This window comes from Aureococcus anophagefferens, assembly GCF_000186865.1.
Source record: "Aureococcus anophagefferens unplaced genomic scaffold AURANscaffold_3, whole genome shotgun sequence".
Lineage (NCBI taxonomy): Eukaryota > Pelagophyceae > Pelagomonadales > Pelagomonadaceae > Aureococcus > Aureococcus anophagefferens.
This window is the reverse complement of record NW_008705563.1, coordinates 999,181-1,021,810: the sequence shown is the minus strand read 5'-3', so window position 1 is coordinate 1,021,810 and position 22,630 is coordinate 999,181. Positions and strand designations below refer to the sequence as shown.

General features: G+C 72.2%; 8 protein-coding genes across 8 annotated transcripts; 4 read left to right on the top strand and 4 right to left on the bottom strand.

Moving 5' to 3' along the window:
* Positions 1-429: 429 nt before the first annotated feature.
* On the bottom strand, positions 430-1,023 carry AURANDRAFT_61660 (hypothetical protein; the record flags this gene model as incomplete). Its single annotated transcript, XM_009035426.1, has 1 exon — positions 430-1,023. One exon carries the CDS (start codon positions 1,021-1,023, stop codon positions 430-432), a length of 594 nt encoding a protein of 197 aa, XP_009033674.1.
* A 172-nt stretch (positions 1,024-1,195) lies between these two features.
* On the bottom strand, positions 1,196-3,325 carry AURANDRAFT_61659 (hypothetical protein; the record flags this gene model as incomplete). The annotated part of the gene is made up of 1 exon (XM_009035425.1): positions 1,196-3,325. The coding sequence occupies one exon, from the start codon at positions 3,323-3,325 to the stop codon at positions 1,196-1,198; it is 2,130 nt and encodes a 709-aa protein (XP_009033673.1).
* A 188-nt stretch (positions 3,326-3,513) lies between these two features.
* Positions 3,514-5,359, top strand: AURANDRAFT_36332 (hypothetical protein; the record flags this gene model as incomplete). Its single annotated transcript, XM_009035763.1, has 2 exons — positions 3,514-5,016; positions 5,076-5,359. 2 exons carry the CDS (start codon positions 3,586-3,588, stop codon positions 5,145-5,147), a joined length of 1,503 nt encoding a protein of 500 aa, XP_009034011.1.
* On the bottom strand, positions 5,358-7,434 carry AURANDRAFT_70837 (hypothetical protein; the record flags this gene model as incomplete). Its single annotated transcript, XM_009035424.1, has 2 exons — positions 5,358-5,882; positions 5,929-7,434. The coding sequence occupies 2 exons, from the start codon at positions 7,432-7,434 to the stop codon at positions 5,358-5,360; spliced, it is 2,031 nt and encodes a 676-aa protein (XP_009033672.1).
* A 1,506-nt stretch (positions 7,435-8,940) lies between these two features.
* Positions 8,941-10,332, bottom strand: AURANDRAFT_61657 (hypothetical protein; the record flags this gene model as incomplete). The annotated part of the gene is made up of 1 exon (XM_009035423.1): positions 8,941-10,332. The coding sequence occupies one exon, from the start codon at positions 10,330-10,332 to the stop codon at positions 8,941-8,943; it is 1,392 nt and encodes a 463-aa protein (XP_009033671.1).
* Positions 10,333-10,535: 203 nt separating this feature from the next.
* On the top strand, positions 10,536-11,141 carry Prx2 (selenoprotein; the record flags this gene model as incomplete). The annotated part of the gene is made up of 1 exon (XM_009035764.1): positions 10,536-11,141. The coding sequence occupies one exon, from the start codon at positions 10,536-10,538 to the stop codon at positions 11,139-11,141; it is 606 nt and encodes a 201-aa protein (XP_009034012.1).
* Positions 11,142-13,003: 1,862 nt separating this feature from the next.
* Positions 13,004-13,796, top strand: AURANDRAFT_15768 (hypothetical protein; the record flags this gene model as incomplete). The annotated part of the gene is made up of 3 exons (XM_009035765.1): positions 13,004-13,201; positions 13,361-13,563; positions 13,652-13,796. Coding segments are annotated over 3 exons (546 nt in total), but the record flags the coding sequence as incomplete, so codon positions are not given.
* A 1,332-nt stretch (positions 13,797-15,128) lies between these two features.
* On the top strand, positions 15,129-15,317 carry AURANDRAFT_9232 (hypothetical protein; the record flags this gene model as incomplete). The annotated part of the gene is made up of 1 exon (XM_009035323.1): positions 15,129-15,317. A coding segment is annotated over one exon (189 nt), but the record flags the coding sequence as incomplete, so codon positions are not given.
* Between the last annotated feature and the right edge of the window lie 7,313 nt (positions 15,318-22,630).

Here is a 22,630-nt window from a genome sequence, read left to right as displayed (position 1 = left end):
GCGCCGCGCCGCGCCGCCAGCGGCGCGCGCGCGCATGCGCTGATCCATGTCGCGGCACACGGGCGCCTTCGTCTACACCGGGAGCGGCAAGAAGCAGAAGGAGGGCGCGCCGGTGGAGCAGACGGCCTGCAAGAAGGAGGCCTGCAACATCCAGTGGTGCCTGGCGAAGCGCAATCACCAGGAAAAGTACTGCATGGCCTACATCGACGCCTGGAAGGAGTGCTGCGCGAAGGCGAAGGCGAAGGAGGCGGCGCAGATCGCCGCCGCCGCGGAGAACGCGGCGGCGACGCCGGGCGGCCCGTCCTGACGCAGCGGCGCGGTGGCATGGCCGGCCGCGCTCCTCTTTCTCTCTCTCTCTTGTCGCTGCGCAGCACTGCACGTTCGCGCCGCCGCCGCGCGCGGGTCGCGCTAAGCCGACGCGTTAGCTTCCTAGAGTCCGACGCCCGCGAGGTACGCGTCGAGGCTCGCCTGGGCCTTCTCCATGCCGGCCTTGGCGTCGGCCTTCTTCTTCTTCTTGAGCGCCGCGGCGACGGCGTCGGCGTCGGCCTTGAAGGCCTTGAAGAGCTTGACCTGCGGGATCTTGTCCGGGTTCTGCGTGCTGTTGATGCGGAACGCGTTGGCGAGGAGGAAGCCGGCGGCTTCGAGGTCTGCGAGAGGCCCGTCCTCGGCGAAGAGCGCCGGCGTCGCGTCGTCGCCCGCGGCCTTGAACGCCTTCGCGCCGGCGACGACCCGCGCGTTGTAGCGCTCCTTGGCGCGCAGAAGGTAGGCGCCCCCCGCCGTCGCGCCGCCGGACGCGTCGACGACCGCGACGTCCGCGAAGGCCGAGACGGCCGCGGCGAGCGCGCCGCCCGTCAGCGCGTTGCGCCGCGACACGCGCGGCGCCGAGACTTGCCGCAGGGCCTCGGCAGCGGCCTCGGCGCTCGACGCGCTCGCCGACGCGTCGCTCGCCAGCGCGCGCCGCAGCGCTGCGGCCGCCGCGTCGCTGCTCGACGTGAAGGCATGGCTCGACGCCAGCAAAAGCATGGCCGCGGTGAGCTTCATCGTTCAGAAGCAGCTCTTCAAGCTCGTGATGCAGCGGCTGAATCGATGGCCGCTGGCAGACGACCTCGTCGGACGTCGTCCGTCCCGACGCCCGACGCGTCGTCGACGCGCGACCGCCCCCCCCCAAGCCAGCCACCCACGTTTAAGGCGAGCTTCACGCGAGCGTGAGCTCGATGGGCCGCGCGGGGTGCGCGACGACGGCCGCGCGGATGGACGCGTCCGTAGTCACCGCGGCCGCCCCGACCTTGACGACGCGGTCCCCGGCCCGGACGCCCTTCTGCTGCGCCTCGCCGCCCGGCTGGACGCCCTTGACGACGCCCGAGGGCTCGAAGGCGATGCCCAGCGTCGGGCCCGCGAAGACGACGCGGCGCGGCGCCCGCGCGGGCTCGAAGGTCAGCGCGACGGGCCGCTGCGGGTGCGCCGCGACGGCCGCGCGGATCGCCTGGTCGTCGCCCACGGCCGCCGCGCCGACGGCGACGATGCGGTCGCCGACGGCGACGCCTTTTCGCTCCGCCTCGCCGCCGGGCTTGCAGCCCTTGACGACGCCGGAGGCGTCGAAGCCGACGCCGAGGCTCGCGCCGTCGAAGGAGATCCGCTTGCCCCCGGGTGCTGCCGGGGCCGGCCGGGGCGCGGGCGCCGGCCGGGGCGCCGGGGCCGGCCGGGGCGCGGGCCGGGGCGCCGGGGCCGGCCCCGGCGCCGGCGCCGCCGCCTTCGGGGGCCGGAAGACGAGGCGGAGGGGCCGCTCCGGGTGCGCCATGACGGCCTCGCGGACCTCCGCGTCCGAGCTCGTCCGCTCGTTGCCCACGCGGACGACGCGCCAGCCGGGCTTGACGCGGCCCTCGGCCTCGCCGCCCGGCGCGCAGCCCTTGACCGTGCCGTCGCCGTGGAACGCGATGCCGAGCGTCTTGCCGTTGAAGTCGACGGACACGTCGCGGTCGCCCTCGGGGTTCAGCGTCGACGGCCGCCGCGGCGCGCGCGCCGGCGGCGGCGGCGCGGCGCGCCCCTCGAGCCGCGCGAGCGCCGCGGCGCGGCTCGACGAGCCGCGCCGCGCCGGCTCGAAGGACGCGCGGCGCGCCTTGCCCCGCTCCGCGGCCGCGAGCGGCTCCTCCGCCTCGTCCTCGCCCGGCGACCGGCGGATGCGGTCCATCTCCGCGCGTTTGCCGAACCGGTCGCGCACCAACTGGAGCGCGACGAGGCCGACGGAAATGAAGCCGCACAGGAGGATCAGATTCACGCCGTCGACGGCGGCGTTGTACGCGGCCTTGTCCGCGTGGCCGCTGTCGATCGTCAGCGTGTAGGGCAGCGGGCAGTCGTCGGACTTCTTTGGCCGCGCCGCGGGCGCGGCGCAGGCGCCCGCGGCGGCGACGGCCGCGTAGGAGGGCGCCGGGGCCACGGCGCCGTCGCAGGTCATGTAGTGCTGGTGGAGCAGGGCGAAGGCGTCCGCGCACTGCGACGGGCACGTCGAACCGCAGTAGCGGTCGATGTTTTTGACCTGCTTCTCGCGCGCGCCGTCGCCGTCGCGGCCGCAGCTGATGGCCTTTTCCGATTCGTGGCAGTGGCAGGCGCCGGCGGGCGCCCAGAGCGCGACGTCCCGCGCCTCCGCGGGCGCGGCGAAGTCCGAGTCGAGCTTCAAAGCGTAGCCGGCGTCGACGCAGCTCCCGTCCTCCACGGCCCCCAGGCTCGCGCGTTCGCCGTTGGCGACGCAGGCCTCGGCGCACTGGCCGACGCCGGCGCCGAGCAAAGCGCCGTCGAGGCCCAGGGCGCGCACGCGCTCGCGCCCGGAGCCGCACGACGGCGACGCCGCCGCGGCGACCTCGCCGCCGCCGTGGCGGTGGCACGTCGGGACGCCCTGCGCCACGCTCACGGCGAGCTTCAGCCCCATCTTGCAGTGGAGCTCCTGGGCGCACGCAAAGTAGGTGATGCCCGGCTCCTCCATTTGTACGACGCGGCCGTCGCGGACGTCGGCCGCGGGCGCGACCTCGCGCGACGGCGAGAAGTCGCAGTGGTCCAGGGCCGCGGCGCTCGCGAGGGCCCACAGGTCGTGCTTCTGCCACGAGCCCTCGAGGCTCGGCGCGAAGTTGACGGCGTCGCCGACGAAGACGCGCAGGCTCGTGACCGCCTGGCCGCCCACGAGCGTCGGCTTCGGTGGCGCCCAGACGACGTCGTAGGTGCAGCCCCCGGCCCTGGAGCGCGCCCGGCAGGCGCCGGCGGCGTCGCAGTCGAGCTCGCAGGTCCCGAGGCCCAGCGCGGGCAGCGCCAGCGCCACGGCCGACGGCAGCCTCATGCTTCTCCCGGGCAATTTTCACGCCGGGCAGCTTCATCGGCCACGGGGGCAGCATCAACCGTCGCGAATTGGAGCGTCGGCATCTTACCTCAAGCTTTGCTGCGGCAGCATGAACCGTCGCGACTACGCCTTTGGCCACTAGGAATTCCTACCTCAAGCTTTGCTGCGGCAGGCGCGAAAGCCAAAGCCCAGAGCCGAGTGACGACCTTGCCGGTACATTGTCGGCGGCTCCCGCGGCCGCCGCCCGCCCGCGGGCCTCCATGGCCTCGACGTCGTCGAGCTCGCAGCGGCGGCGGGACGGGGGCGACGAGAAGGATGGCGACGAGCGCAAGGGCGAGGTGGACCGCTACGGCGCCGACAGCCCCGGGGGCGCCGAGCCCATGTCCGCGGAGACCCCGGCGCGGCCGCGGCAGGCGCGCCCGCGGCGTCCGTGTACGTCGCGCGCCGCGTCGCGCGCGCCGAGGCCCGGCGCCGCGCGCGCGCGGCGCCGCCGCCGCCGCGGAAGCGGCGGAAGCGGCGCCCCCTGGGGCCCTTCCGGGGCGTGGGCCCGCCCCCCGCCCGGGCGGGAGCCCACTTTCCCCGCACGCGCGGACCGTGACGTCGACGTCGACGTCCGGTACAACGTCTTGGACGTCGTGGGCCAGGGCGCCTACGGCGTCGTCTGCGCGGCCCACGACGAGGTCGCGGGCGAGGCCGTCGCGATCAAGAAGATCAGCAACGCCTTCGAGCACGCGACGTACACGAAGCGGACGCTCCGCGAGATCCGGCTGCTCCGGCTGCTCCAGCACGACAACGTCATCCGGTTGCGGACGCTGCTGCCGCCCGTCAAGTCCGACGGCTTCAAGGACCTCTACATCATCAGCGACCTGATGGAGACGGACCTGTCGTCGGTCATCAAGTCGCCGCAGCCGTTGAGCGACGACCACGTGCAGTTCTTCATCTACCAGGTGCTTCGGGGCGTGAAATTCCTGCACTCGTCCGTGCCGCCCGTGACGCACCGCGACCTCAAGCCGCGCAATTTACTAGTCAACTCCAACTGCGACCTGAAGATCTGCGACTTTGGGCTGGCGCGCGTCGACTTCGACGAGCAGTCGGCGGGTCGGGTCAAGGCGATGACGGACTACGTGGCGACGCGGTGGTACCGCGCGCCGGAGATCATCACGGGCTGGGTCGAGTATACGAAGGCCGTGGACATGTGGGCCGTGGGCTGCATCTTAGCGGAACTGCTGGGGCGCAAGCCGCTCTGGCCGGGGTCCGACAGCCAGCACCAGCTCGAGCTCATCTGCCAGTGCGTGGGCAAGCCGGGCCCGGAGACCATCGACCGCATCCAGACGCCGGAGATCCGCGACTTCGTGCTGTCCATCCCGAACAACCGGCCCGTGGCCTTCCACGACCTCTACCCGGACGCGAACCCGCGCGCGTGCGACCTATTGCGGGAGCTGCTCATTTTCGAGCCGGAGCGGCGCTGCGACGTCGAGGCGGCGCTGGCCCACCCCTACCTGGCCCAGCTCCATTTTCCCGACGACGAGCCCCGCGGGCCGGAGATCCCGCTGGACGCGTTCCAGTTCGAGATGCGGGACCTCGACGCGGACGAGCTCAAGCGCGAGATCCTCCGCGAGATCTGGTTCTACCACTGGGACGCGCGCAACTCGTCGGCGAGCCGGTCCTCGGACGACGACGTCATGTTCGCCGTGCGGTCTTCCCGCGTCGCATTCGTGCTCTTGTTCTCCTTCGACGGTTTTTCTTTTAGGCGCTCACGGAGACGTACGCGGCGGGGTCCGAGGCCAAGCCGCACGAGCCGTCGTCCAAGGGCAAGCAATAGCCGTTTGGTCGCTGTGACATCGAAACCGCGCGCAGCTCGCGGCTGTACTTTTCGAAAATCTGTTCACCTCTTCCCCCGAAACGCCAAGGAACGCGTCGGCCGAGTCCGGCTCAATTCGGATACCGCGCGCGCGCTCACGAGTAGCGCGCCGCCGGGAGAGGCCGCCCCCATCGCGCGCCCTCCCCGGCCACTATAAATCCTCGTTTTGTCTCATTTACCGGGCTTGGCGAGGAGCTTCTTGTCCCACGCCGACCGGTCGACGCCGCGCGTCGAGAGGAGCCGCGACGCGCGGTCCGCCGATGTGCCGCCGCACTTGAGGCCCAGGGCCAGGAGCGCGGCCTTGAGCCGGTCGAGGCCCAGGGCCTCGAGGCTCGCCTGCGTGTGGTCGCCGAGGTCGAGGGCCGCGGGCGCGACGGCCGCGCGCTTGACGTACGCGGGCTTTGGCGCCGCCTCGGGCTCCGGCGCCGGGGCCGGCGCGGCCTCCGGCGCGGGCGGCGCCGGCGGCGCGGCGGCCGCCGGCGCTTCGGGCGCCGCCTCGGCGGCCGCCGGCGCTTCGGGCGCCGCCGCCGGCGCTTCGGGCGCCGCGTCGGCGGCCGCCGGCGCTTCGGGCGCCGCGTCGGCGGCCGCCGGCGCTTCGGGCGCCGCGTCGGCCGGCCGCCCGAGGGCCGCGTGGCCCGGCGGCGGCGGGAAGCGGAAGTCGGCGGCGTCGATGGCGACGCGCACGGCCTCGTTGTCCTCCAGGCTCAGCGCCGCGAAGAAGCCGCCGGCGTCTCCCGTTGACCGAGAAGGACAGCGAGCCGCCGTCCGCGTCGAGCGCGCAGCCCACGACGTCGCCCCGGGCCCAGGGCTCGCCGGAGCCGTAGGCCTCGTCGGCGCCGGCCGTCCACTTGCGGCCCCGGCAGCCGTCGAAGGCCCACGACCTGGCGTCGTCGCCGACGCCGTCGCCCTCGGCGTCGTCGTGCTCGAAGCCGCCGGCGCACCAGCCGACCTGGACGACGCCGCCCGTGAGGATCGTCGCCTCGTAGTACCACTTGCCCGCCGCGACGGGCGCCACGGACGCGACGGCGACGGTCGCGAACTCGGAGCGGCCGTGGGCGACGCCGCCGTCGCGAAGCTCGGCTTCGCCCGCGACGGTGTCGAGGCACGTGGTCACGAGGCTCGCGGAGCCCGCGTTCGCCGGCCGGAACGCGGACGCCTTCGCCGCGTCGTCCTTGCGCTTCTGCTTCTTCGAGCGGTCCGCGGCGAGCAGCCCCGCGGCGACGGACGACGCCATGGCCTCGGAGCCGACGTACTCCAATTCCGCGCCCTTGTCGTCGCGGCGCCGCCGCGCCTCCTTGTCCCGCGCGTCGCGCTTCTTCGCCAGAGCTTCCTCGACGTACCGGGGCTGGCGGATGTGCTTGTCGACGCGCTTCTCGCGCGTGCCGCGCTTGCCCTTTGTCGACGCGAAGCCGACGCGCTCCGCCTTGTACGCGTTCCACGCGTTTCTACCGTGCGGTCGGAGCGCCGCGGAGATCTTCAGCGTGTCGCCGACCCGGAGCTTCGGCGTGGCGCCGCAGCCGCTCCAGTCGTCGTCGGCGTTGCAGTTGGCCGACGCGGGCACGTAGCAGTCGCCGCCCGCGATGCAGAAGCCCAGGTGCACGCTGTCGACCATCGTCACGTCCGCCTCGAAGTCCTTCGTCGTGCAGCCCGAGGCTAAGACGTCCTGCTCCTCGTCGGCCCAGCTGCGGTTCCGCGCGTCCTTGCGCACCTCGCTCTTGGGCTTGCGCGCCTTGGGCAGCTCCGCCCACGCGGGCACGGCCAGATGCCAGCCGCGGATGCCGTGCGATCCGGCGACGGGCGCCTCGTCCTCCTCGACGGCGGCCCCGCCGGACCGCTTCCGCGCCTCGTTGCGCGCCCGCGCCTCGTGCCAGCGCTCGAGGGCGATCTCGTCGTTGACGTGGCGCAGCCGCCGGCCGGAGAGGTCGCGGCACGCGCCGAAATCGCGCGTCGCCGTGCCGCCGCCGGCCTTGCCCATGGACCGCAGCATGGCGCCGAAGCCGCCCTTGCCGCCGCGCAGGCCGCACCCGGCGACGACGACGCGCGCGAGCTCGCCGGCGTCGGGCCGGTCCCGCGGCGCGTAGCGCCGGCGGCCGAACCAGAGCTCGAGGCGCGGCGCGCCGTCTTTGTTCGTCATCGCGGCGGGGGCGACGGATTTCAGGACCGCCGCCGCCGTCATGGCCCGGCCCCCGGGAACGGTGACCGTGCCCCGGCCGGGGACGTCGACGAGGAGGTCCGCCGAGGGCGTCATGGGCTCGAGAAGGAGTGCCATCGAAGCGGCGGCTCCTCGAGAGCCCCTCGTCACCGACGGCGTCGTCTTCGGGCTGCCGCGCCGGGTCGGAGGCGCCGCTCCAGCACCCGCGCCAACCCCATTCGACGCTCCCGACGTGCGCAAGACGACGCGCCGCGAGACCGCGTCGCCGCCGCGCACCATGGCCGCGCCGATGCCCAGCAAGGAGCACGAGGTCGTGGGCTTGCTCCCGGCGCTCGCGACGGCGAGCGAGTCGATGAAGCACGCGGGCATGAGCTGGCAGCGCGGCGCCATGACGATGATGGCGGAGATCGTCGGCACGGGCGTGCTGGGCCTCGCGTACGCGGGCGCGCGCGTCGGCTGGGCGCTCGCGCTCGCGTTCCTGTGCTTCTTCGGGCTCTGCAGCCTGTTTTCCAGCCTCCTGTTGGCGGCGGTGCGCAAGGAGCACGGCGACGTCGACTCCTACATGAAGGCCGCGGGCAAGTTCTGCGGCCCGAGGGCGGAGCGGTGGACGGCGCGCGTGATCAACTGGAACTGGCTGCTCGTGCTCCCCTACTTTTTGATGGCGTCGGCGCACGCGCTGAGCGTGGCCTTCTGGTGGAAGGATGGCGTCTGCTACTACGAGTGGGCGCTGCTCTCCGTCGCGTGCGTCGCGCTGCCCGCGCAGATCCGGAGTTTGGAGGCGCTGTCGACGCTGACGGCCGCGTCCGTGGGCGCCATCGGCGTCGTTCTCGTGTTGACGGCGGCGTCGCTGATCCTCGAGGGCCGCGAGGTCGACGGCGAGCCGAGCGTCTGGCTGCCGCCGCCGGACATGTCGGTCTGGGACTGCTTCGACAGCGTGTCGATGATGACGTTCGCGTACCAGGGCCAGAGCATGCTGCTGGAGATCGCCGACGAGATGGAGGACCCGCGCGACTTTGGCAAGGCGGTCAAGGTGTCCTGCGGGTCCCTGGTGGGGCTGTACGCCTGCGCGCTGGCCGTCGGCTACTACTACCGCGGCGCCGCGGTGCCGTCGTTCCTGCCGGACGCGCTCGACGACTCGCCGCTGAAGACGCTCGTGGGCGTGCTGCTCTATTTCCACATCGTCGTCACCTACCTCGTGAACAACCAGCCGCTGACGAAGAAGGTCTGCGACGCGCTGTGGCCGCGGAAGGGCGACGAGGCGGCCGAGGTGTCCGCGCGGCAGTGGGCGGGCGTCACGGGCGCCTTTTTGGCCTGGAGCTACCTCATCGCGAACCTCATCCCCTGGTTCTCGGATTTCCAGAACGTCATGGGCTCCATGCTCGGCGCGCCCGTCATGTTCGGGTTTCCGGTCGCGTTCTACGTGCTCGACCCGAAGCAGTCGTCGTGGAAGGGCTCCAAGGCGACGCAGGCGGCGCTCCTGCTCGTGGGCGGCGTCGTGTTGCCGCTGACCTGGGTCATCGGCACCGTCGCGGCCTTCGTGGGCCTCGCGTCGGACTGGTCCTCGTCCGGCGGCGTCTTCGCGTGCCAGCCGTCGGGCTACGCTTAGATGATGTCGATGCGCGTCACGGGGAGGGACCGCGCGGCGCGCGTCGGCGACAGGTCCAGGTCGCCGTAGTCCGGCCGCGTCGGCGCGATGTCGAGGAGCGCCGGCAGCGGCGGCTCGGGCGACAGGCTCCGCGCGCCGCGGCGGCGGTCCACGAGGGTCCGGAGCTCGACCTCGAGGGCCTTCTGGCGCGTCACGCGGCGCCGCTCGAGGCGGCCGCCGACGTGGAGCCCGCCGAGCGCCGCGAGGACGACGGCCGCGGCCGCGGCGTACCAGCGAACGTTCGGGGGCGCGCCCGCGGCCGCGTCGCGCCGCGGCGGCCGCTTCGCGAGGTCCGGCAGCGGCGCGACGCCCCGGGGCCAGGCCGGGCAGCGCGACGCCTCGTCCTCGACGCACTTGGCCCGCGGCGCCTGCTCGTACGCGTGCAGCGGCGCGCCGGTCTCGTCGTAGAACGTCGTCGCCATCGCGTCCGTCGACACGACGTGGCCCGTGAAGCCGAGGGACGTCGTCGCCAGCGCCACGTCGACGCCCTCGTCGACGGCGCCCAGCAGGTAGGCGTCGTCGAGGCGGCCGCCGCCCGCGGCCGCGTTGCCGTTGACGACGTGGTGCAGGGGGCCGTCGACGACGTGCTCCAGCGCCCGGTCGTGGCCCGCGACGTAGGCGTCGACGCCCCGCGCGAGGAAGAGGGGCCGGAGCAGCGCGAGGAGCGCGCGGGACCCGCCGGAGTCGGACACGGACCGCATCGGCCAGTGGCCCGCGACGATCAGCCACCGCGCGGTGTCCCCGGCCGATCGTAGGGCGTCGTCGAGAGCGACCATGGCCGCGGCGACGTCCGACGCGTTATAGAGATCCGCCGTCGTCGCGTGGAAGGCCGGCGCGAACATGGCCGTGTCCAGAAAGACGAACGCGATCTCCGCGTGGTCCGCGAGGTGCCGTTTGATGACGTAGCAGGGCCGGCTCGGCAGGCGCCACTCGTCGTCGGACGCGTCCCACTCCCGGGCCGTCTGCGCCGCCGCGCCGCCCGCGCCGCGGGCGTAGTCGCGCTCGCCGAGCACCGCGTACCACGGCACGCCCTTCAGGCTCGAAGTCTCGGTCTCGTTGATCCACGGCCGCCGCCAGGACGCGTCCCACTGCGGGTCGCTCGCGTTGGCGACGCCGGCGTCCAGGAAGTTGTCCCCGAGGGCGATGACCAGCCCGACGTCCGCTTCGGACGCGTAGCGGTCGACGCTCGACGCCACGGCCTCCATGCTGGGCCGCCGGCCGTCGCCGCGGCGCACGCCCCAGTCGCCGACGGTCACGAAGCGCAGCGTGCGCTTCTCCCGCGCCGCGCCGCCGTCGACGACGGCGACGACGGTCGCGAGGCGGAAGAAGAGCGCGGGCGTGAGCCCCATATTTTTCCCCGACGCTGCCCCGACAACTGCCTCGAACTTGCAGTCGCTTGAACTTTTACAGCTGTAGTTGCCACATATTTTTCCCCGACGCTGCCCCGACAACTGCCTCGAACTTGCAGTCGCTTGAACTTTTACAGCTGTAGTTGCCAGAGCAGTCCAGAGCCATCTCGACCGCCCACATCGACGTCGTCGTCGAGAGAGCAATGCTGCGCAACTCGCTGCGCCCGCTCGCGCGTCTGGCGCGGCCCGGCGGCCGCGCCTTCGCAGCCGTCGGCGACGCCATTCCCGACGTCAGCCTGGACGTCGAGTTCCCGCCGAAAGAGGTGTCGCTGAAGCAGCGCCTCGCCGGCCGCAAGGTCATCCTCGTCGGCCTGCCGGGCGCGTTCACGCCCACCTGATCCGAGACGCAGGTCCCCGGGTACCTCGGCGCGGCCGACGCGCTCAAGGCCAAGGGGATCGACGAGGTCATCATCTTCTGCGTCAACGACAGCGCCGTGATGAAATTCTGGGCAGTAGACCAGGGCGTCGAGGACAACGACAAGTGCTACTCGATGCGCTACGTGAACCGGTCGGAGCAGAAAGTCTCCTTCATGGCCGACACGTCCGGCGCGCTGACGCGCGCGCTGGACCTCGAGCTCACGCACGAGAACCCCGTGCGCGATCTCGGGCCGGGCCGCTGCAAGCGCTTCGCGGCCTACTACGACGACGGCGTGCTCAAGGCCCTCGAGGTCTCCGAGGCGCCGGGCGACCCGGCCGGCGACGACGACCCGCACGCGTCCTGCGTCGACAACATGCTCGCGCACGTCTAGCGGTTTCGCCGCGACCTCGCGCGCCCCGCGGGCGTCCATGACGTCTCCCGCGCTCCTGATGCAGGAGCCCGGGAGACCGAGACAACTCGCTCGCGCGGAACTTGCGTAAGGACGGCGATAGAACTGGGACGCGGTGCTTCAACGACTGCACCGTTGGCTTGGTTGCATGCAAACCTGCGTGGCCGCCGAGCCGAAGCCGCCGCGCTCTCCTCGTCACGCGCGTGGCGCTCTCCGAGCGCATCGAAACGCATCGAACCACCATGTCGCGCCTGCTGCGCGAGCTCGCAGATCACCTCACGTCGGGCGTCGCCGATAGCGCCCCGTCTGTGGCGACGTCGGGCCGGCAGCGCCGGGCTGCTCCTGCTCCGGCGCCGGCGCCGCGGCAGCGCGCGTCGCGGGCCGCGGCGCCTGCTCCTGCTCCTGCCCCGGCGCCGCGGCAGCGCGCGTCGCGCTCAACGGCTCCTGCTCCGGCGCCGCGGCAGCGCGCGTCGCGCACCGCGGCTCCGGCGCCGGCGGCTCCGGCGCCGGCGCCGCGGCAGCGCCCGCAGAAGCGCCGGGCGCCCGCGACGCCGCGGCGGACGGCCCCGCGCGAGGCGTCGACGGAGCCGAAGCGGCGGAAGCGCCCCGCGCCGCCGCAAGAGGAGGAAGAGGACGACGAGGAAGAAGAAGAAGAAGAGGACGACGACGAGGAAGAAGTAGCGGCGGAAGAGACTGACCGGGAACCGCGGCCGACGCTCGTCGGCGACGACGGCCTGCCCTACCCGCTCCTCCGCGACGCCGACAACGCGCTCGACGCGTCGCGGCTCCGGCCCGACGAGGCGTGGCCGGCGCCCGCGCGGCCCCCGCGGCCGCCGACGGGCGCGGCCCTGGGCGTCCTGGAGCTCCGGGCCGCGTGGAACGTGCCGCGGTCCGCCGCGCCGCGGCGCCTGACCGCGCGGATCGGCGTCGACGGCTGGGAGCGCACCTACTATTCCGCGGACGGCTGGACGCGCGCGCGCTACGTCATGCTCGGCGACGCGTCGTGGGGCGACAAGAACTACTACTTGGACGACGACGGGCGCTACCACGACTTTAAGAGCGAGGCGGTCTGCACGGCCGGCCCCGCGCAGGGCGACGCCGCGACCTTCTGGGCGTTGTTCCAGCTCGAGGACTGCCTCGCGCACGGTCTGGTCGAGATCGACGCCGTCGGCGTCGACGACCGGCGCCGCGTGCGCCTCGAGCTGTCGGCGACGGCCAAGGCCTTCGCGCTCGACGCGAAGCTCGAGCTCGAGCCCGGGCAGCGCGGCTTCAAGCCCGCCTGGCGCACGGTGGAGAACCGCGACGACGCGCGCGCGGGCGACGTCGCGGGCCAGGGCCAGCAGTCCGGCTGGCGGTCCTTCAACCGCCTCCTGCGGTCCTTGTGCGTCGCCGAGGGCGGCCGCGCGGAGAACGACGCGGGCACGCTGGCCGTCGAGGCCGGGCCCGCGCTCGGCGAGGACGCGTGCGACGCGACGCTCAACGGCTTCCTGGGCGTGCCGCGCCAATCGTCCGCGGCGCTCGAGGCGGGCCTCGGCTCGTCCTTCGCGCTCGGCGACGTGCTCGACGCCGTCGCGATCGACGACGACGGGTCGCCCTGCGAGCACGGCGCGTCCGTCGACGCCAAGGGCAAGCTGCGGTCGCTGCTCCACCCGTTCCAGGACCGCGGCGTCGGCTGGATGGTGCGCCGCGAGACGCGGCCCGACGCGCTCACGCTCCACCCGTCGTGGACGCAGCTCCGGTCGGGGCGCGACGTCTGGTACGCGCACCGCTTCGCCGGCGCGTGCTCGGGCACCTTCTTCCCGGCGCCGCTGGCGGCGACGTGCGGGGGGTGTTTGTGCGACGACGTCGGCCTCGGCAAGTCGATCCAGTTGATCGGGCTCGTCCTCTCGAACCCCGCGCCGCCGGGCTGGGCCGCGGACGCGCTGCCCGCGACGACGACGGAGCCCGTCGCCGTCAAGAGCACGCTCCTCGTCTGCCCGGCGGCGCTCCTGCCGCAGTGGGAGCAGGAGCTCGCGACGCACGTCAAAGAGGGCGCGCTGACGGTGACCACGTACCTCGGCCTCGGCAACAAGAAGATGCGCCTCGCGGCGGCGCCGGAGCCCGAGGAGGACGACGAGGGCCCGCGGCGCCGGCGCCGCCGCGGCGAGGCCGCCGCGGCCGCCGCGCCCGCGGACGCGGGCGTCGAGGTGCTCGCGCGGAAGCGCCACCTCTTCGGCGACGGCGACGGCGCCGCGCCGGACCTCGCGGCCTGCGACGTCGTGCTTTGCTCCTTCGAGACGCTCCGCGACGAGCTCCGCAAGTGCCACTTCGACGAGGACGACGGCCTGCCGCTGTCGACGCCGCTGGGCGCCGTGGGCTTCTGGCGCGTCGTCCTCGACGAGGCGCAGCTCGTCTGCCAGACGACGTCGAAGGCAGCGTCCTGTGGCGGTGACGATTTTCGAGAGATTTTGACCGGGAAAACGAAGAGAAATCGTTACCGACATGCTTGGTAGGTCGAAGGCCGCTTTGATGTGCTCGGCGATCCTGCGGCGCCACGCGTGGGTCGTCACGGGCACGCCCATCAACCGGTCGCCGGACGAGCTCCACGGCCTGCTGGCGTTCCTGGGCGTCGCGCCGCTCAGCGACAAGCACGTCTTCGACCAGTTGTACCTCGAGCCCTACAAGCGGCGCCAGGCCGGGAGCCGCGGCCGCCTCGTGGGCCTGCTCAAGGGCCTGATGCTGCGCCGCGGCAAGGACAAGCCCGGCGTCGCGGCCCAGGTGAAGCTGCCGCCGCTGGTCTGGGAGACGGAGACGCTGGCGCCGTCGCCCGCGGAGCGCGGCGCCTACAGGGTCGCGCGCGACGCCTTGGTCAGATCGCACGCGGCCTTCTCGCGGACGGTGCACGGCGCGGCGAACGCGGGGCGGCTCCTGGGGCAGCTCAACGGCGACCTGACGCGGCTCCGCCAGACCGTGTGCCACCCGTCCGTCGTCAACGTGAAGCGCGACGGGGCCAAGGCCTCGGGCGTCGTCGACGAGAACGGCGAGGCGCTGGCCATGTCCGACGTGCTCCGGCGCCTCGCGTTGAAGGCGGAGAAGGACGCGACGCGCGCGGCCGTCGCGTACCTCGAGGCGCGGGCGCTGCACGCGGACCGCGCGGGCGGCGAGTCCGTGGACGAGATCCTCGACGACGTCGCCGCGAAGCGCAAGGACCTGGAGGCCGTGGAAGAGGACTTCTCGCGCTGGGACGCGCTCGTCAAGGATCTGGAAGTCCTGCGCGACACGCCGCCGAAGCGACTGACGAAGAAGTCCTTCACGTCCAAAGCGTTGGCGAAGGTCCTGGACAAGGTCGACGCCGGCGTCCTGCGCCGCGTCGCCGACCAGGCGCGGACCGCCTGGCGCGACAAGCAGGCGTCGCGGAACTACCTCGTCCGCGAGCTCGCGAACGCCGCGGCGGCGAAGGACGGCGCGGAGGTCGAGGCCTCGGAGCCCCAGTGCCCCGTCTGCCTCGAGGACCGGTCTCCCGAGACGGCGTGGTGCGTGTCGCCCTGCGGCCACGGCGGCTGCCACGAGTGCTGCGCGGCCTGGGTCGCGCGCGAGGGCTCCTGCGCGATCTGCAAGCGGCCCATGACCGTCGAGCTCCTCTACCCCTGCGTCGAGAAGAAGCCCGAGGACGCGCCGCCGCCGCTGTCCTCCGACGCGGCCGAGGCCGCCGCCGCGGGCGAGTGGGGCAGCAAGCTGTCGCGGCTGTTGGGCATCTGCGGCGCGCGGGCCCGCCGCGGCGACAAGGTCGTCGTCTTCTCCGCGTGGACGCGGCTGCTGAACCTCGCGGGGAGCGCGCTCGAGGCCCACGACCTGCCCGTCGCGTCGCTCGTCGGGTCGCCGGAGAAGAAGCGCGAGGCGCTCGCGGCCTTCGCCAAGCCCGCGAAGAAGGGCGGCGCGGCCGTGCTCCTCGTGCCGCTCTTCGGCGGCGCGTCCGGCGCGGGCGGCGGCGGCGCCGCGGGGCTCACGCTCACGCACGCGAACACGGCCGTCATCCTCGAGCCGTCGCTCACGCCGGGCATCGAGGCCCAGGCGGCCGGGCGCATCTCGCGCATCGGCCAGACCAAGGCCGCCAAGGTCATCCGGCTCATCGTCGCGGACACGGTCGAGGAGAAGATCCTCGAGTGGCAGGCGCGCCGCATGGACTCGGGCACGAACAAGTCGGCGCAGCTGTCCCTCAACGACTTCGTCCAGCTGGGGCTGTCCGCCTGAGTGGCCTTGTGTCTGGGCTCCCTTGACCTCCCTGTGTATGAGCTCTCCCGCCCCCCGCGGCGAGAGCCCTCTCTGTAAGTACGTCCTAGCATATCCCGCCGGCGGGATAAACGCATCTTCAACATTGGATTCATCAAACATTGCAGTCCTACTGGGCCGATGAGGGCTGCCCCGCGCGCACCAAAGGCCGCGGCACCGCGCCGAGGCTGCGGCAGCCGCAACCGGGAGCCGAGGCCCGCCACCCGGGGCGCGCGCAGCCCAGACGCCGAGCCATAACATCGGAAAAGCTGCAAGTGTGCGCCAAATTGCTTTTTGTAGTGAGAGCTTGGTAGCGCTTCAGAAGGAAGACGCTCTCAGCACGCTCTCAGCAGTGGCAGCTCGCTCTGCCGCTTAGAATATGGTGGCAGCTCGCCGCCTTGTCGTCCTCGTCCTCGTGGCATCCCGTGCTGGCGCCCACTTCCTGTTCCAGCGTGCGCCGCATGCCACTCAAGTCGTTCTGCCCCGCGTCGCCGAGCGCGACGTCGACGCCGCCGCCGCAGCGATCATCCGCGTGCATGTACTTGCCGGTGCCGAGGAGCGCGGAGCGCTTCGAGAAGCGCTCCGGCGTTCGGCGGCGCCGACGCCGGCCGCCGAGGCGGATATCGACGCCGCACCCCGCGTCGGGCCGACATCACACGGTCGGCCTGCTGCCGCAGCCTGGTCCTGCGGGCCTTGGGACTACCTGGAGAGAGTCCGAGAGCACTTCGAGACGGTGTCGGCGCCGGTGCCATCGGCGCCGCGGCACCTGGCCGGCGACTGGTCCAACAAAACGGCGCTCGTTGTTGGCGCTCGCGCCGCGGACCTGCTGCAACTCGCAAACGTCAACAACTTCAGGCGCGTCGACGCCGTCGACGCCGTCGCCGCGAACGTGGTCGCGATCCTGGCAACGGCGCGGGACAGCGGGCTCTCACGCGACCGGGTCCACGTCTGGCAGAGCTGCGGCCAGGGCCTCCGGCCGGCCGACGGCTTCTACGCGCCGCCGGTGGGCGAATACGATTTCATCGACCTCGCGCCCGCGGTCTCGGCGGACGTCCACGTGACGCTCCGGCGGGGCGCCGCCTACGGCCGAGAGGCCTGGCGCCAGATCTTGCCCGACGCCCACTGGCGGGCGCGGCCGTACGCCCTCCGCTGGGACCGGCACGGGGACGGGAGCTACCACGCGACGCCGCGCCTCGCCTGCACCGCGCGGCGGGCGCTGTTCGACGACCTCGCCGCCGCCCTCCGGCCCGGCGGCGCGCTCCGAGTCCGCCTCGAGCTCGTCGACGACGCCGCGCCCCACGACGCATCGGGGTCCCCCCCCGCGGTGGACCTCGTCTCTGGCCTCGGCCAGCACGAGGTGCCGCGCCGTCACCTGCGCCTCTTCCTGGCGGACCTAGAAGCCGCCGGCCTCGCCGTCGACGTCGACGGCGACGGCGGCGCCGAGGTCGCGGCGGAGCGCGGCGGAGCGGGCACACTGACCGTCGTCGCTCGGAAGGAGGATGGCTTGATTCCGCGATTCCGCGCCGATTCTGCGGAGGAGGAGGGCGCGTGCTTCGAGGAGCTCCCCCTGCCGATGCCGGCGTACGCGCGGGCGGCGCCGGTCGCCGAGGGCGGCCCGACCACCGTCGCCCTCTGCTTCCGCGGCGCCGTCGCGCGCAAGACGGCGAAGAGCTACCGCAACGAGGCCCCCCTCTCCGGGCTGACGGCGCCCTTCGTCGACGTGGCCAAGACGGCCGCGTTCGTGAGGCGTCACGTCGTGGACGCGAACCCCTCCCTCGGCTTCTCGGCCTTCTTCCACTGCTGGCATCCCGAGCTGGAGGCGACGCTGCGGGAGGTGCTGGCGCCGCCTCCCGGCGGCGGGCGCTGCGAGGAGAACGGCCCGCTCGAGCCGGAGTTCCGGCGACGAGGCGGCGGCGCGTGGCCCGTCCTCTCCTACACGTACTCGCTGCGGGCCTGCCTCGCCCTCGCGGCGGCCGCCGGGCCCTTCGACTTCTTCGTCGGCCTCCGCTTCGACATGGTGCTCTGGCGCGACCTCGCGCCGCTCCCAGCGCTCGTCGGCGCCGGGGCCCTCCGCGTCGACGGCCAGCCGACGCCGGAGCCGGGCGGGGCCGGCGCCGGGGCGGGCGCCGGGGCGCTCTACGTCGACGCGCAGCTCGAGCCGCCGGGTGGGGGCGACGCGGTCTGGGCGGGCCCCTGGGCGGCGGCGGAGCGCCTGGCGGCGGCCATCGACGAGGGGTCCGTCGAGAATCACACGCACCGCGTGAGCCCGGCCTCGGCCGTGAGCGGTGTCTACGGGCCGCACCACTGCATCGCGGCCTGGCTCGGGGAAGCCTTCCCTGGTCCCGACTACCGCCTGCTCCCCATCAAGGCCTACCGCCTCGATATGGAGCTCCTCCGTCTGGTCGACGACTTGATCCCCGAGCCCGCCGACGCCGGCGGCGCTTCCTGCCGCGAGATGCCAGCCTCATAGCTTCACTTCACTTTCTTTTCCCGAGTCACGAGTCGGACTGAAATTCCGGCCTGTGCCGTCCTGTCCGTCCGTCCCGGGCCTTGACGGTGTAACACATCCCGCCGGCGGGCTATGTTCGTCCCCCTGTGATCCATCCTCTCCAGGGCCGAGCTCTGTCGAACGTGAGCGCCCCTGTGACTCATCCCCGAGGCCACGCCTCGTTCGACCCGTCCCCGCCCCGGACCGCGCTTCGTTCGAACAGCAACAGCGGAACTAGTTACCGCGTCGCGCGCCGTCAAACACGCCCGCCTCAGATGATGCGCGGGCCGTCGGCGATGCCGAAGAGCTTCTCCGCGCGGTCGTGGAGGGAGACCTTGGGCGCCTCCGGGGCCTCGTGGGGCAGGTTCAGGATCGTCGAGTGGTCGAGCGTCTCGTCGACGCCGCGGACCGTGTCGAGCATGACGTGGCTCGACGGCAGGCCGGGAAGGCGCCCGACCTCTTGCGCCATCAGGTCCTCGCTCTGGATGCGCATGGCGAGGGCGCTCCCGTACTGGCAGCGCGCCTCGTAGAGCTTCGCCGTCCGGTTGTCCGCGCGCTTCAGCTGGGCCTGGAGCGGGTGCTCGCGGCCGCTCGTCGCCGCCGACGCGCTCGGGGGCGCGTGGACCGACCGGATGGGCTCGGGGAAGGCGAGCTGGGACATCGTGTGTTCGCGCGCGGGCGTCGAAGGCGGCCGGCGGTCGTCGCGGAGGGACTCGAGCTGCTGCCTCTGCCCGCCTGCTCGAGGCGCCGGGGGTCGGATTTGCCGACGAACGCGCGCGGCGCGCGACGCCACCCGTGGGCGGACGCCTCTCGCACCGAAGCGCCTAGCTAGGGCTGGGCGGGCCAGTTCGGCGCGGCGGCGCCGCGCCCCGTACCGCGCGGTGCGCTGCGGCTGCGGCGCGGCGGCGCGACGCCGCGCGCCTTCGGTACTTGGACAATCACGCCGCGGGCCGCCGTGTCGCCGCCCTCGGCGCGGATCAGCACTTGCGCGGGCATGCCCCGACCTTCGAGGACGCTAGAGACGAACCGCAGTCCGGCGGTGCCCTCGGCGGTGTTGGTATATGAACGGCGTGCGCTACTCGTGTGGCGGGAGACTGGCCTAAGGTAACTCATATATAACTAACTTAGCTTGAAGTTGGCAGCGCAGTGGTCTTGTATCTACAACCTGGCTTTAAGACAGTCACAGCGAGCGACGAAGGATACATATCTGGATTTCTATGACGTTGCTCCTTTTCTTTCTTACTCACTTAACTCCAGCGATTGAGGACAGAGAGCCCGATCGCAGATTAGGCTGCCTACTTGAGTAGGGAGTCTACTAACTAGATTTTACCATACCCTAGCCAAGAGTCAGGCTGAGGGCAAGTTACCTCCATATTTTGGTCCCAGTTAACGGAAACTGGAGTCCTCAGAGTCCACTCAGTCAGCGTTAACCGCTGAGTGGTGACTTTGGAAACTCTTTTTGGCTTTTTAACGAGGACGTTAAGAATCAAGTATGGGGGCTTTGTGGCGGGAGACTGGCCTAAGGTAACTCATATATAACTAACTTAGCTTGAAGTTGGCAGCGCAGTGGTCTTGTATCTACAACCTGGCTTTAAGACAGTCACAGCGAGCGACGAAGGATACATATCTGGATTTCTATGACGTTGCTCCTTTTCTTTCTTACTCACTTAACTCCAGCGATTGAGGACAGAGAGCCCGATCGCAGATTAGGCTGCCTACTTGAGTAGGGAGTCTACTAACTAGATTTTACCATACCCTAGCCAAGAGTCAGGCTGAGGGCAAGTTACCTCCATACTCGGCTGGCGGACCGCGCTGCTCCTCACGGTGCTCCTGCCGTCCGTGCAGGCCGGCGCGGCCTGGATCGACGCGCTCCGGACGATGGGCATGGCGAACCTCGCGGCGGCCAAGGCCATGGGCACCGTGGTCTCCGACGACGTCGCGCTCGCCGCCGCGGCCGCGTACCGCGAGAGGCAGCAGGTCGACATGAAGTTCGCGCTCGAGGCGGCGCGCGTCGCGCACTACGAGGCGGCGCGCGTGCGGTACCACAACGACGCCGCGCGCCGCGAGGCAGTAGCGCGTAGCAGCGTACGTTGAATATCACGTTGATGTCGTCAGGGATGTCGTGAGGGCAGACTTGCAGAAGAAACAGCCGTGAGACCTCACGCACTCGGCTTCGGGAGGCGCTGGCAGCTCTCCAGAAGAAGATTGCAAAGGCCGGGGAGCGCCCCGCGACCATTCCGGACGCCGCCCGAAGACCCCTCGAACGAGCCGCATCACCAACGCCCCGCACGCCGACGACCATGGAGTCGCAGCTCCCGGAGGAGGTTCTGCAGTACGTCATGGCGCATTCTACGGCCTTCGACCTCGCGCGCCTGGCCCGCGTGGCCCACACGACGCGGCGCGCCGCCGGGAAGGCGACGGTCCAGCGCCTCGCGTCGGCGCCCTGGGTCCGGACCCACGCGCAGAAGCCGCCGGCGGCCGCGTCGACGCGCGCGCTCCGGTCGCTGGAATTGCTCGAGGCGCGCGTGGGCCCGGGCCCGCGGCGCGGCTGGCGCGACGAGTGGATCGGCCTCCAGCTCGCCAAGGTGCGCCGGAGCATCGCGGGCCAGCCCTACGAGCGGGCCTACCTCGCGCGCATGGACGAGATGCGCGAGGAACTGTCGGAGCACTGGCGCGAGGGCGGCGCGTACGCGCCGGACCGGAGCGTGTCCTACGTGCGCGCCTCCGTGGACTGGAAGCTCGCGCGGGGCTGGGACCGGGACGCCGCCGAGGGCTACACGCTGCTGATGACGAACTTCAAGTCCGTCCTCGGCGACGCTTTCGGCGCGAACGCGGAGGAGTTCGCGGCGTCCGCGCACCTGCTCCACGGCGCCTTCCAGGGCCGCGCGGCCGTCGAGGGCGTCGCGCCGCGGGCGTACAACGACCTCGACGGCACCTACGGCCTGCGGCGCCACGACGCCGCGTGGGCCGCGCTCGGGCCCGACGCCGTCGTCGGCGCGACGTTCGTCACGAACGCGCCGCTCGAGGCGTCGTCCTGCGACCGCTGCCTCACGGACGCGGGCTTCTGCGCGCCCGTCATCAACGTCGGCGAGAGCGAGGACGTCGTCTACGAGCCCCAGGACAGCGACATCGTCTGCTTCGAGAGCGCGGAGCCGGACGGCGGCGGCCACCACAGCCTCGTGCGCACCGCGGAGACGGACTTCGAGAACCAGTACGACCTGCCCCCGCTCGCGACGATCCGGCTCGTCGGCATCGACGAGCCGGGCACCTGGACGGCCTTCGGCGCGACGCCGCACCGCCGCCTCTACCGCGTCACCGTGTCCTTCCTCTGAGGGCGCGGGCCGCTCGACCTGCCTATATAAGTTATATGCACAGTGCTTTAAGATGCGCAGTCCGGGAGCGGCTCCGAGGCGAGCAGTCGGAGGTAGTGGCCGTAGATGTGGTGCCGCTCGAAGCACGCGACGCACGCGGGATCCTCGTCGCCCTCGTGCGGGTCGCGCGCGAAGCACGTGTCGCAGGACTCGTCGTCGGCGGTCGCGAAGGTGCACGCGGTTGCGCCCGTCAGGTTTCCGCGGGCCATGAAATACACGGGGTCGTTGGCGTCCGCGAGCGCGACGAGCGCGTCCTCGGCGATCGTCGCGTTGACACCGCGAGCCTCGGCGGCCGCGTCGAAGCCGGGCGACGAGAAGACGAGCGCGACGGGGCGCTGGCCGTCGCGCGTCAGCGTCTCGACGACGAGGGCCGCGAGGAGCGCGCCCAGCGAGTGGCCCGAGTACAAAATGTTCGCGTCGGCGCCGCGGACCTCGAGCACCTGGTCGCGGACGAACGAGATGGCGCTCTCGTAGTAGTCGAGCACGTCCTTGCCAAAATCGACGCAGTAGTCCGGCAAGGGTTCGAAGGCGAGCAGCGCGTCGGCGCAGGCGTCCGCGCGGACCGACGGCGTGTCGCCGGGCCCCAGGTCCGTGCCGCGAAACGCGACGACGCCCCGGTAGTCCGCGTCCGACGGTGCGCCGCTCTCGAAGAAGAAGGCGCGCATGCCGCCGTCCGCTGGATCGTGTTTCAAACTCATGTGGTACGGCGCGGGCACCCACTGGTCGTGGTCCGGGTCAAAATACGTGCAGCCATCGGACGCCGTGTAGGTCTGATTCACCAGCGAGGCCACGGGCGCGACGATCTCGTGGAAGCGCGTCGCGTTGCGAGTCGCTGCGGCTTCGGCCACGTCTTCGCGCCAGCCTGCCAGCGCGGGAGCTGCGAGGAGCGCGAGGAGCAGCATAGCTTGTGGGCTGCTCCTGTGCAACGTTGCTTCACCTTGCCTCAAATTGAATCGAATTACCCCGGCTAGCTAGTCCTTCCGCGGCGCCGGCGGCGGGTCGTCGGGAAACACGAAGCCGTCGGGCTTGGACGAGAAGCGCGACTCGCGGTCCGGCTGCCAGTTGCGGGAGCCGTCCGCGAGCGCGCGCTTGAGCGCGCGCTCGCGCCGCCGGTCCTCGTCGCCCTCGCGCGCGAGGCGCGCCTTCGTCGCGCGCTGGAGGGCCGCGGCGCGGCGCGCCTCGAGCTCCGCGCGGTACTCGGCGTCGGCGGCGAGGCGCTCGTCCTCCGCGCGGCGCGCCTTGGCCGCGGCCTCGAGCCGCCGCTTCCGCGCGAGCGCGGCGTCGCGCGCGCGGATCTCCGCCTCGGCCTGGAGCCGCGCGCGCTCCTCGGCGCGGCGCCGCTCCTCGGCGGCGGCGCGCGCCGC